The sequence below is a fragment of the Hakea prostrata genome, unplaced genomic scaffold (genome assembly GCF_041222555.1).
Source record: "Hakea prostrata isolate BN-2017 unplaced genomic scaffold, UWA_Hpros_2 contig_15, whole genome shotgun sequence".
Classification (NCBI taxonomy): Eukaryota; Viridiplantae; Streptophyta; class Magnoliopsida; order Proteales; family Proteaceae; genus Hakea; species Hakea prostrata.
The window spans coordinates 310,726-324,455 of NW_028291134.1; the positions used below are offsets into that span (position 1 = coordinate 310,726).

A 13,730-nucleotide genomic window follows, 5' to 3' on the forward strand; every position below is an offset into this window, starting at 1 on the left:
AAGAAGCAAGTCAAGATATCATTCTAAATCCAAAGGGCATGATGGCAAGTATAGTTGTTAGTTTTGTGGAGATAGTGGACATCTTAAAAAGAATTGTTAAAAAAAAAAAAGGGCTCTAACTTAGAAAATGAAAAAGGTAATAAAGAGATTGTTAGTGACAATTCTAAGGAAGCAAATCAAGTTGTGGCTACTACATCTAGTGTTATTGATGATGAAGTGTTGATGGTGGGTTGTAATTTGAAATTTTACCAAAATTGGATTCTTAATACCAATGTTACACATTATATGTACATACACAAATCTTAGTTTAGCACATATGAGCTATGTAACGGAGGATTGGTAAAAATGGGGAAAAACTCAACTAGTAAAACACTTGGTATTGGATTGGTATGCTTGAAAATATTTGATGGTATTATTCACACATTTGAAAATGTTAGACATGTTTCGGATATGACAAAATGTTTGATTTATTTACCAACTTTGGAGAATGAATGTTGTAAGTTTTCTGGGGGAGATGGAGTTCTCAAAGTTTCAAGAGGTGCTGTTGTTATCATGAATGGAGTCCGAGTTGATATTTTGTATAAGTTATTAGATAGTCTTATGATTGATGATATTGCAAATGTGGTGGTTGGCAAAAGAAATATTCCTATTAAGTTGTGGCATTAAAGACTTGGACATATGAGTGAGAAGGGGATGAAAATTTTAATGGAAAAAAACTTATCCCCAAATCTATGAAACCCCTAAAAATTCCTAACGTAGTAACTCGACATTTCAAATCTGTGAACCTAGAGTACTGTTATAAGGGCGTTTCAGACTATTCAAGTTAAGCCCGAAAGTTCAAAAAATTGAACCTATAGACTTGGATGAACTAGTAGAAGGCTCGGCCACCCTAATTGATTTCAAGAGGAGAGAGAAAATCAGCCCAAAAGGCATAAAAAGTGAGGTTTTGGTATGCACAAAACCTATGCTAGAAGACTTCAATGCCAAAACACAGTATATCATTGATTAGGAAATGTTTAGAGATTCCTACCCTCTAAAAGCTGTCGAAATAGGCATTTGTATGAGGAAGATACATGGCTAGTTGATTGGGCTGGTTGGTCAGATTGGACCAATTGCCCCATGTCCAGAAAATGGCAGTTTTGGGTTTTCACTCTTTGAAGCCCTATTTCTTTGATTCTAACCTCATAAACGATGATTTGAGTTGCTTGGAGGCTGAGATCATCGGAGAGGAGAAGAGGAAGGATCTTGGAGTGGATTTTTAAGTGATTGAAGGTGCCGAAACCCGAATTGAAAGGGTAATCGCATATTGAGGTAAGTGTGTTCTACTAAACCCCTCTTTCAAGCATTTTCTTGGTATTTTGTGGATTGATTGGATGTATGGATGAAATTGATGAGTTTTGTTGGAATAGAATGTGTGTTCCAATTCCCTTTTGAAGCTCTAAAAAACCCCATTTGAATCAGCTTCAAAATGAGCTCGAAATCAAGTGTTTTCACTTGCAGCCAAGGTGGGCGGTTGACTGGCCGGTCGACCAGGTGAGTGATCGGCTGAGTCAACTGGCCCAGTGAGGCTGAGTTGCCACCCAGTCAACCGTAGTCCGATTGATGTCCAATTTGATTTCCGATTAAAACCTAATTTAACCCTTTTGTTTTTTAGGTTAATTGTGGGTTATTGACACTCTTTAATTGTGGAATTCTTGGGTTTTGGAGACTAATTTGTCACTTACAGGTGAGGGACACATACTCACATATCGCGTGATTAATGTGATTTCATTGCTTGTTATTATATAGAAAACGTGAAAAGAAAGAGTCAAGAGTCAAAAGAAGCTTCAAGAAGAATGTGAAAAGCAAGAAACCATGAAAAGCAAGAGGTTAGTAAGGACAAAAAAACTAAATTGGATCTCAACATGCTTTAACACCATATGGAATAAGAAATTGATGTAAATGACCATATGTCTCATTTGAGATCATAGACTTCTTTATATAGAATAATTGAAATTACATCATATATGACAACACTAACCATAGTCCCTAATAGGGACACATTTTCACATATCGTGTAGTTAATTTGATTTCATTGCTTGTTATTATATTGTGAGGGACACATTTGCAGATATCATGTAGTTAATTTGATTTCATTGCTTGTTATTATATTGTGAGGGATGCATTATCATATATCATGTCGTTAATTTGATTTTAATGTTTGTCAATATAAATGTCAATTATAATTATCTTAAGGCTTGTTTGGTTACATGAGTCTGGAGATTTCAAATATCTAGAGATTTCAAATCTATAGATTTCAAATCCATGGAGTCATAATTTATAAAATTAAATGTTTGGTTGTGGAATGAAATCTATGGATTCATCCTAAAAAACTATTTGATCGACGTGATTTTTGTGAACGTGCAAATGTATAGCTTTTTTGAAATCTCTGGATTTCACCCCTTACCCATAAATCTACAGATTCACATTTTTAGTGTAAAAAGGTGAATCTCTAGATTTCATGAATCTAGAGATTTTTACAACCAAACGGGTATAATTTTTAGATTCATGAATCCAGAGATTTGAAATCTCTAGATTCATGTAACCAAACAGGCCCTTATGAAATGTGTGAGACTTTGCATTATAAATGATTAGGTGATTTTTATGTTTATCTATTACTCAACTCATTTCAAATTATAGTTGTGAATATGATGTGTTGGAAATTGAGTAATAATGCATTGCATGTATATTAACTCAAGGTTGTGGGTTCACCCATTGCCCCTAGTGCCTTAACATCCATTTAGTCCTTTATGTGCATTATATATAGGTGTCTAGATGCATGGCTAGAGTACCCTTTTTGACATACTACCCATTTGACATGGGTATTCAAGCCGAGTGACCCATGATAGCAGTGGTTGGGTCCCATGGGCGTCCAACAGAGGTATCTAGTCCATGAGAATACACAAACCCACTATTATCATGCAATGGTAAGGTTGCATATGTGGAGGGTTTGGGGTCGTGGTTGTCCAACAGAGGTAGCCAGTCCGTGAGAACACGCGAGAGCGTCTGCCAAAGCATATGTATACTACCATAGGGTTACGAAATATTATTCTAACAGAGGTAGCTAGTCCATGAGGAATAACATTTCTAGGTGTGAATGAGATTGAACCAACAGAGGTAGCCAGTTCATGAGAAAAGGTATTCGGACCACATGTAGTATGAAACGTTGATGACCTTGCATTGGGTTAGGCTTATCCCTAACACGCGTCAATATTCATATCAATGGTGTGGTGAGAGAGTGATGACCTAATCCCCCAACCATGGTGTGATGTGACTGTACTCTATACCGTGGGATCCCAACAGATGTAGCCAATCCGTGTGAGATCAGAGTGATGAGACTTCCTAAAGGAAGCTAGTGTTATGACTTAATGTGGTTTATCATAGAGACTAGCACTTGTTAAAGTATAGGTGTGAAACCCAACCCTAACCTTGACCTGGAAACCCTGTTGTTTGTAGGTCTTGTTGGTGCTAAAATTGCCCGGTAGCTTTGAACCGTAATCCTTGCACCAATCCACTCAGATCTGGATCGATCTGACTCGCCCTTCAGTCAATCAACCTCTCGCTCCTGAAAGACAGAACACCAGTGAGAAACGAAGCCGATCGTCTTGATCGGACCGTCTCCGACGATCTAGTCAGTAGTTGATCAGAAGTAGAGCTCTCAGAGAGCTTTAATGGAAAATAAGCGAGAAGAGTTTGAATATTCGAATGAGCTTACCTTTCATGAGAATCTTGGCTCTATTTATAGGCTTTAATACGTTGGCTCTTGTCACTGATGACCGTTGGATGGAAAGTATAGATCGGATGGCTATGATTAAGCCTTTGTTTAACCTTTGGGTGGTCCCTTAAATTCATTCATCTCATCAACTGATTCCGGTTGAACCTGGTTAGACCGATATAAACCGAAAGTGGATATTTTAGTCACAACACAAGCCCCCAAGCCCGCTGATCAGGTTGAACTTGTATGAGACTTTGGTCAGGAGGTTTGAATCTTTTTTTCAAATGACTTCAGAATATTCTACATCTTGTATTGGTTGTGAGAATTCTTCAATCTTGATCTTCTCTTGCATTTGGAAAATGTTCAGCCCCCAAATCATTTTAGAAAAGAAATAATGGGCGACGGAAGAGAATCTTGAGGATGAAAGGAATATAGAGGGGGCATCAATCTTTGACTTGGTGCACATCTGATCACATACTATACTTCTGACCACTTGTTGTATTTCTGATCACTTGCTGTATCTTTGATCAGTTGCTGATGAAGTATTCTTAGGAAAGAGTGGTTGATGAAGCTTTTTGAGAAAATAGCCGACGAAAGCCTTAATAACTGATCAGATGCTTTAGAGAAAACGGCTGATGAGAGCCTCAATAGCTGATCAGAAACTTTTAGAGAAAATGGCTAATGAGAGCCTTAATACTTCTCAAAATCCTTAAATTATTTTGTTCATTTAGCTGATTCGGTCATGGGATCTGCAGTTATCTTTGAACATTGTTGGGTTCCTGCCACTGGAATAACTAACTAAAGAAATTAACAAATTTGCTCAGTTCTTGAGATTTGAGAAGTTAACGCTTCAAACCCAGTCTTCTTCCACATGAAATCATCCCTTAGGTGTCACTCTTTCGGTTGCTTCCCTTCTCTTCCTGAGTTGTTCTTAGACGATACCATTTCTAAATTCCAAAAGCCTCCAAGCATACGGAACATAAACAAAGATAAACTCTGATCTCTAAATTCAAAAGCCACCAAGCACACGAAACATAAACAAAGCGAAACTCTGAAGTAATGAAAACCTACCAGTCTCCGCTCGTCAAACCTACCAGTCTCCCATTCATGTTCTGCTCTTTAGTTATTACTACCGGGTACTTGATACTAAACGGAAAATGCATTTGACCAACCCCTTTTATCTTCCCTTCAATTGGACATCGTGTTCTTCCATTTCTTTTGCGTTCTTGTAATCTAATTCCCCCTCGCTTCCTCTTCTCTTATCACAAATCTCTGGTTGCAACTGCAAGAATCGGTTAATCCATAAGCATGGCAAGAACGGGCAATAAAAGCATTCACGCAAAGCTGGTGGGTATGCTTCCTTGATTGATTCCCTTATGAATTTCGTTTCCCCTGTCTTGGATTTGATTTCTACCTTTTGCTTCTTCTTTAGGTATGAATGTTCCGTGTAAAATTTCTGTGCCCCCCTTCTTTTTTTCCCCTCTTTACATGTTGCTGTTTGACTTATTGGGGATGATAAATGTGTTAAGTGTTTGTTTCTGGAAATTTTGGAGTGCTTTGCTCGAATGGGGAAAATATGGAAATGAAGTCCCTTGAATAAGTCTTGCAGCCTGAGTCGTGTGACTATTTCTGAATGCTCTTATTGAAACCCTGATGAGCTAGGAGTAAAAGGCCTATTCATAGTGTCATATCCCTGCCTTGTACTTGCAGATGATGTTGATTTATTTGATTAGTAAAGTATTAAAAATGATAAACCACGTTCACTGAGAGGGTTGTCATGGAAATTCTGTCATTCCTTCATTGGTTTTACTTGTTCAGCATTCTCTGAGTGTCAATTCCACCATCTAACCAGTACCATCATAACTACCAATTCAGGAGCTGCTTGGTGTCGTGGAGAATTATCATCGTCACCCTGAGTCCTTACAGTATCTGGGTATTTGGCTCTTTTTATTTCTTCCCTTGGAAAAGCAATTCCTCTGTTGCTTTTGTTGTTTTACTCAGGCCTTATTATAGAACTTGTCGAAGAAAAAAGATAACCAGAAAAAATAAGCATACATTTTTTTTAAGGGGAGAAAGGGAAAGGGGAAGGGGAAGGGGGGTTATAGTTTTTGTTTTGTGTGATAGAATAAGTTCATCTTACCTTCATTTTTTCTTTTCTGAAAAAAAGACCAAAAGTAATTCGTGTTGCATCATACCTTCTTTAGGTTTTGGGATCAACAAGCACATGGGAAGATGACTTACTGTAAATTAAAGCATGCTCCTTTTCCAGGTTCTTCTTGGCGACATGGGAACTGGGAAAACAAGTTTGGTATTAAGATTTGTCAAAGGCCAATTTTTCGATTACCAGGTACACTTTCAAATGTTACTTGTCTTGTGGACTTATCTTCTTTCATTTGATCTTTCTTTCAATAGAGAATGCTTGACATTGTTTGAAGCTGTAGGAGTCAACAATTGGAGCAGCCTTTTTTACTCAGGTCTTGTCATTAAATGAAGCTACTGTGAAGTTTGATATATGGGACACAGCAGGACAAGAAAGATATCATAGCTTGGCTCCTATGTACTATCGTGGTGCTGCTGCAGCAGTTGTGGTGTATGACATCTCAAGTTTGGTAAGCTATCCAATTGAACTTCTATAGCATGCTTTTTTCATGTCTAGAGCATGGTTTTGATGTTCATTGTTCATATTGAGATCTGTATGCAATTGCCTTCCAGTTTTATTACTTGAAGAGGATAATGAATCTTTTAAAGTTTGGATGATGGACGAGAGAGCTGACATTTGGCGTTTCGAGCAATTAAAACGTTCTCTTGTGCCCATTCTTGTCAAAAGGAATTGCTAAGAAATTCATAGTAAACATTTGTTTGTTGGGTTCTCTGTAAGTCATAAGGAGATAATATAGGCTTTATGTGTTTAATCTATGTGACCTAAACATTTACGTGTTTCTGAGCTGTGGAGATCCTCTCCACCCAACTTGCCCATCAAACCATCCTCCCACACTCGCAAAGGCCTTACACAGGCAAACCCTGTGTTAGGCCTTGTGTGAGTGTGGGAGGATGGTTTGAAGAGCAGGTTGGGTGGAGAGGATGTGGACTCATTTCTGAGTGTTAGACACAACCATGTAGTGTCATGCGTCTTGAGCTTGAAAATGTTTGTAACACTTAGCATCATTTGAAGTTCAACATTACATAGTGTAATAGCATAAATGTATAGCATAACTCCCCCGCAATGAGTGAATAACCAAAATTGACTCTATGTCTCCACTTGGGCGTTCTTGATGAATCGCTATAGTCTGCAACATCAATCTTCTGCTTCTTTCAGTGTCCTTTAGTACTTATTTCTTTATAGCTGGGTTTTCTTTCACATGGTCTTTTCTTTTTCCTTTCCTTTTCATATGCATCTGATATGGTAACATGTGTTCTGGCTTCAGGATTCATTTGTTAGAGCCAAAAAGTGGGTTCAGGAGCTGCAAAGACATGGTACTCATTGTTATTTATTTATTTATTTTTTCTCTTCAAAATTGGAGAGGCCCAGCCTCATATGGACAGAATTAATTCTTTAAAATCCTTGAATTATGCTATTAGGTGTTAACTGTGTCACTGTGTCAACACATCCTCATTCTTTTGAGAATTCATAATTCGTAACCTTATACCTCTACTTCCAAATATATCAATGTAGTGTCTTTTTGGCCAGGGAAAAATATGTTGGTCGCTGAATTTTCTTTCTATGCAGCTTCATCATGACTTATCTTTGGATATGTTCTTTTATTTATTCTTCTGTTCCATGTCTCCTAGGGAATTAAAAAGTAAGTTGTAGTATGCTACCAGAGCCAAAAAGGATTTTAAGTTGTTGCCAATTTATCCAGGTTAGGTTCAAAATCATATTTATCCTTCCCTAACTAGGCAGGGTCAGTTCAACTTGTTTTTGAAGTTATTTGATTTTTATTGTGCAATTTTTCTTGGGGAAGTTGAATTTTGTTAGTTCAATCTAATTTTCTTTCTATTATGCATGCTTATCCTTTCTTATAATCTTCTTGACCCTGCTTCTATGTTCAACTTCTTGGATGGATTCTGGGAGTGAATTCTCTAAGCCATGCCAGTCTGAATTTAGGTTGGGTCTTCTATAAGAGTCTCGTACTGCTAAAGGCCATCTCATTCAAGTCTTCATTCAATTCCTTATTCTTTCCTTTTTCATCTGCATACCTGCATAAATATACCATAGGTTCCAAACTTTCTTTATCTGAATGAGAGGAAGAAATAGTGCTAGTTCTTCTACCCAAAACGAAAAAAGAAGAAGAGTGCTCTTGGGGTTTTAGCAAGGAAATGTTCTGATAAGGATATCTGAGGGAAATTTCCTGTATGATATCCTATATGTGCCCTCTGTCATACCTTTGATGGTTACAATCTCAGAAGAAGAACAAGAAGAAGAAACAGTGCCCTTGGGGTTTTAGCAAGGAGATGTTCTGATAAGGATATCTGAGGGAAATTGCCTGTATGATATCCTATATGTGCCCTCTGTCATACCTTTGGTGGTTACAATCTCTCTATGTAACAAATAGAAAGAACTTGCCCTGTGTATGAAGCATCCCTCAATCAAAATTTTGCCAATGTTTTATTTTGATGGTGGGCTCTTTTTGTAGCTAGTCAACTGAGGAGAAATTATTCCTGATTTTAGTGTCACAACTTGGAAGGCACTTAAATTTGTTGTATGCATAGAGTGGGTGCATGTTATATTGTAGTATACTAGTCTTACAAATTTTGCATTTTAAATTATTCCAGGAAATCCAAATTTGGTGATGGTATTGGTTGCAAACAAGGCTGACTTGGATTCTAAAAGAGAGGTGTTGAATGAGGTATTTCCATACATACCCTTATTTTTTTCTCTTTTTTACAAGCCATGATTTTCTGCCCTTCGTGTTTTAAAGGTGGTCAAGTAGGTAGATGGGAAACAATACTAGGAAGTTCGCAAGTTTATTACAACGAAGTTGTAAAATTAGTTGAGTAGTTGACTCTGAAAATTAGGACATTCAGAGTGTTCGAACTGAAGTTGAAGATCTTGACAACTCAGATTCTAAACCTGGATTTACCTTGTATCTGTTGATTCTGTTGCTATCACCAAAGTGATGCAATGGACATGTGTTTCAGCTTTTGAGAGCTTTCCTAGCATTTTCTTTCAAAGGAATGAACTTTCCTAGCACTTTCTTTCAAAGGAATGAAATTTAGTACCTAACATTTATAATGTGATTCTAAATGCTTGTGGCTCTGGTGGAGCATCTAAACTAGTAAATTGATTACTCTTGTTTTAAACATTCTGTTTTTTGGTAATGTTTCATAATTTCTGTCTTTTCTTTGAATTTACTGACCAAGGACAATTAATCTTTCACAATTGCTGCCGTTTTCTATGAATTTACTGATCAAGGACAACTCTGGATCTTTCAATTAATCTTTGCAGCTAGGTGAGAAATATGCCAAAGAAAATGGATTGTTTTTCATGGAAACATCTGCAAAAACTGCACAAAACGTTAATGAACTCTTCTACGAAATAGGTAATTTTCTTACTTTCTAGTGAAAAGCTGGCTTTGAAGACAAATTGTTGGTATAAATCTGGATATGTTGATGCTGATGGACCCACTTGCCAATAATCCTATCTAGTATAATATGTGTATAAAACATACCAAGTTATATGGCTCTCAAAACATTTCTTCCCTTTTGACGTGGCTGAGCTGTGTAACAACACTGTTTTTCAAAACATTATCACATCATATACACTGAACCCATGTCATTAACTGAATAGACACTTCTCTTGTTTGTATAAACATAAACAATTCCTGCATGCAGGTGCTTTGTTGGACCAAAATTCTATATCCATGATGCCAAATTTTATAACAACCTAAAAAAGTTGTAATGTAGATAATGAAATCCTTCGATTGGATTGTTCTTTCTGTTGGGCAGGGCTATCAGCAGTTGGGTTCTTTTCACTAGGTTTCATGTAGAAAGCTAGGTGTAGATTCACTAATTGGGAAGCATTACAGCTGCTGTAAGAAGGGTGGGAGAGAAGCAGCCAAACCTGATCCGGGTTCAATTTTGGCTGATTTGTGTCAGCTGGCTAGGGTTGGTCCATGCAAGCTCATATGAGCTGTTATTGCCTCTTAGTTGTTTTATTTTTGCTCCTAAAAGAGTTAGGATTATTGTTATTGGCTGTTTTTAATTTTAGCATCACTGTAATAGCTCTTATTCGTAACTAGTAAAGTCAAACGTGCAAATGCATGTGGTATTGTATCGAAGTCTAGAAAAGTTATTAAGTTTTGTTGCTTTATATGCGAGTAGTAGTTTTGGTATCTTATAAGTGCCTTGGGCCATCTCATATTGCATTGTATTTATTCATATCTAATTCAAATCATGTTGTTATGCATTCTTCTTTTGGTAAATTTGTTATACATTCAATTATATAGTTCTTCATTATTTCTAGGGGTGCTGTGTCGGTCCTAATGGCCTGAATCTGTCCTGCCCACCCTAAGTTCGAACAGGGTCTGGGCTCAAAGTTCTGGCCCTGAGGAGCAGGTCAGGACCAGGTCAGGCTCAACTATTTGACTAAAGCTGGCCCACCCGTCCTGGCCTCATCCCACCACCTTGTAGGTTTTGGTAAAAGTAAGGCAACAACGACATGGATATATGCATTTTTTTATTGTTTTGTGGTTAGTTTCAGTGCCAAGGTCAGGGAGTGTCTAATCTGGCCCGGCCCTGTATGTTCAGGGTCAGGGTTTTAAAAAGCCCTGTCCAACTAGGCCCTATTGCAGCCCTATTTGTTTCTATTAGGACTACTATGATGCAGTCTGTAGACTTAGTTGGCTCTGCACTAAAAGTGATGATTCTTTGTTTTCAACTGTCTTCCTCGCACTTCGTTGGAAGCTTTGTGTCTTTCATTTTTCTGTAAATTCTTTTGGCAGGCACAGTTTAAACATCATGGTTAGCAACATTTAATAGTTAATTCTCAGTTTCCTAGTTTAGTAAGACTTCTAATTCAAGTCTACAAAAAGAATGGAAGGCTGCAAGCCTCTTTGTGGTTTGATGAATTAAACAATGGAGTGCTGTTGAGCCTTATAACCTGTGAGAGAAAGGGTTGGGAGAAATTCCCTTCAACCTGAGATGTGTTTCCTCTCCTCTTCTCTTCTACTACCACTTACGTGTGACTTTAATCTTTAGTCACTGTTGGTGTTTGATGAGTTGATGTCATATTTCAAGTGGGTTGGTTAGTGCTTCAATGATTATTGGATACCTATTAGCTGCTGGCAAGATCAAATCGTAGTCCAATTTCTGATTTATTCAACCAGCAGCTACTCTGTTCTCATTCCAAAGTTTCAATACAAGACGCTAATTGCTTCTGAGTCATGCAGTCTGATTTCACAATGCAGGGGAGAACAAAGAGGGGCTCTAAGACTTTAATTCGACTAGGTTTTGGGTTTCGTTGGATCTGTTATTTGTTAGTTAATTTTCACATTAAAACCAACAATTCTGTATCTTAGAATTTGGTTTATTTAAACTTAATCATTCTCTTCATATTCTCAAAGAGGTGATTTAGAGGATGAGGTTTCCAAAAGAATTAAAATAGGGTGGATGAAGTGGAGAGGTGCGTCTGGGTTCTTGTGTGCTCGGCGTATTCCATTAAAGCTTAAAGGAAAATTTTATAGGCTGTTGTTGGACCAGCTATGATGTACGCTGCAAAGTGTTGGGCTGTTAAAAAGAATCATATAGATAAACTCAGTATTGTAGAATGAGGATGCTAAGATGGATGAGTGGCAAAACTAGGATGGATAAGAAAAGCAATGATCATATTAGAGTTGGTTTGGGAGTTGCTCCCATAAGTGATAAGCTTCGAGAAAGTCGTTTGAGTTGGCACGGCCACGTTCAACGGAGACCTATAAATGTCCATGTACGGAGAAGTGATAAAATTCAGATTGAAGGAACTAGAAGAGCTAGTGGTAGACCTAAGATAACCTTAAGAAAAGTGGTGAGAAATGATATGTATACCTTAGGCCTCGTATTTAGTATGCTCTCGAACATAACTGATTGGAAGGCAAGAATCCATGTAGTCTTGCACATTCCACATTCAGTATATCCTTGCTTTCTGATATCTGTGTGTAATCTTTGCAGCAAAGAGATTGGCAAAAGTTTGCCCCTCACGCCCTACTGGGATAAATCTTCACAATGGAACACAAGAAAGAGGAAGAAGACTATTTTGTTGCTTCGGGTGACAACAAGCAAGTCAAGCGGTTCATCGTTGGTATGTAATAAACTCAAATACTCTTTATCATGTCATGACTCGTGATTTTGAAAGTTTTGAGGGATAAACTGATTTATTTGTTGCAATATTTCTGGGTTGTTTGATTAGCCACAGTTTTAGATTAATTCTATTCACTTATCGTACCAGGCAATTCTTTCATGCATATGCTACTCTGCATGATGCTGCATTGCTCAAGAAAACAAGAGCTGCGCTGCTGGTCAAAATTCATCGCCTAACAAATGGCACGGTGCTTATCTTTCTATTACTCATCTGAACAATCCCACATTCCTTAAGCAGCCCGGTGAACCTTCTTAGTTTTTACATGTTTTACAGTTTTATTTTCTTTTTTTAAATGCCTCCAAAACTAGCTTATTTGATTTAAGATAATGTATATTTATTCTATTCATGTCTTCTTTTTTTTCTTGGGGTTTTGTTGGTCTTCTCATTTTGGGAGAAAAACAAAAATCCTGGGGGAGATGGCCAAGGGAGGCAACTCAGCCTTAAATTTTATTTATGTTACACCTATACATAAACTCAATATCAGGTATATATGAAAGGAGGGGCTAATCGGTAATTTCATCTCATGTTTTTGTGTAATCTGAACCGTGGGTTGTATTGTTGTAATTTCTATTTTCTAGTTCAACCTTCATGAACCGGCGCCTCCTTCTTGGTTTGGACCAGTTAATATTGTTTGGTTGGGTTCGGTTTACATATGGTTTTTTGGGGTCACTATTTTGGCAAGGATAGAATCGCAGAATCAGAATCTCAGCTTTTGAGATTCTCCAATCAAAATCACTTTCCTTCAACCAGATAACCTTCATGACAATGTCCATATATAGAGAGCTACGCTTTTTGTCTGTCAACACAAAATTTTGATAAAAAACTTTACGAGTAGAAGCTAGCTTTTACTAGAAATGGCTTCGCTCAAGCTCCACTTGGGTTTTTTTCATAGGTACCCCAAAAGTATTTCAAACTAGCAGAGACATCCAAAATGATATCCACGCCCTTTTACGCTAAAATGATAAATTGAATAAAAGGAAAAGATAAATATATCCTTAGTAGTATTTTTATATTAAAAGTTAAAATTATGATCTTATCTTATTTTATATATTATAACTTAGAAATATCAATATATCCTTTATCTTTTCTTTTTATTTCGTCAAAATCTATGATTTTTTATTACTAAAAAAATTGTGGCAATAAATTAATCTACTGTTATCAACATTTCTAAACCACAATCTCTGAACCAGAGCCAGGGTTCAAGCGTTGGTAGGGGGTTCAATAGGTGCTTCTCGGGTAACGCACTTCTTGGGAGACTCTCTCTCAGAGAGGCTGTTTGATGAATGACATAGCAATGACACTCCATTACCCTCATGGGACTTTTCGATAAGGATGACGAGAGTGAGGAATTCTATGTGATATTCATTCAAGCATTTAATGCACTAAGGATTCTTGGTATTCCGCTACGGATAAGGAAGCTTCTAACTCACTCAAAGCTCTCCTCGAGCCCTGAACCAGCGACTCAATTGTCCCCTCGTTTGGGGGCTGTTGTCATGTCAATATCAGAATGACGCTGACCTTTGATTCATCGACGAGATCTTCCGTTGACAGGATTATCTCGCGATTTGGCTTATCTTTCAAGCCTCTCTTAGAAGTCATCACCACCCTTTATATCTGACCAGATGCGCATCTAAAGGCGGT

At 37.5% G+C, this 13,730-nt stretch overlaps 1 protein-coding gene across 2 annotated transcripts; it reads left to right on the top strand.

Annotated features, from left to right (window-relative positions):
- Positions 1-4,516: 4,516 nt before the first annotated feature.
- On the top strand, positions 4,517-12,841 carry LOC148999318 (ras-related protein RHN1-like). Of its 2 annotated transcripts, none has more exons than XM_089141271.1 (8): positions 4,517-5,105; positions 6,024-6,101; positions 6,196-6,363; positions 7,180-7,228; positions 8,528-8,601; positions 9,201-9,294; positions 11,900-12,029; positions 12,177-12,841. In XM_089141271.1, the coding sequence occupies exons 2-7, from the start codon at positions 6,039-6,041 to the stop codon at positions 11,998-12,000; spliced, it is 549 nt and encodes a 182-aa protein (XP_088997397.1). In that variant the 5' UTR covers positions 4,517-5,105; positions 6,024-6,038; the 3' UTR covers positions 12,001-12,029; positions 12,177-12,841. The 2 variants fall into 2 exon arrangements, with proteins under 2 accessions (XP_088997397.1, XP_088997396.1); XM_089141270.1 differs by having other exon boundaries at positions 4,518-5,101; positions 12,177-12,839.
- Positions 12,842-13,730: the final 889 nt, after the last annotated feature.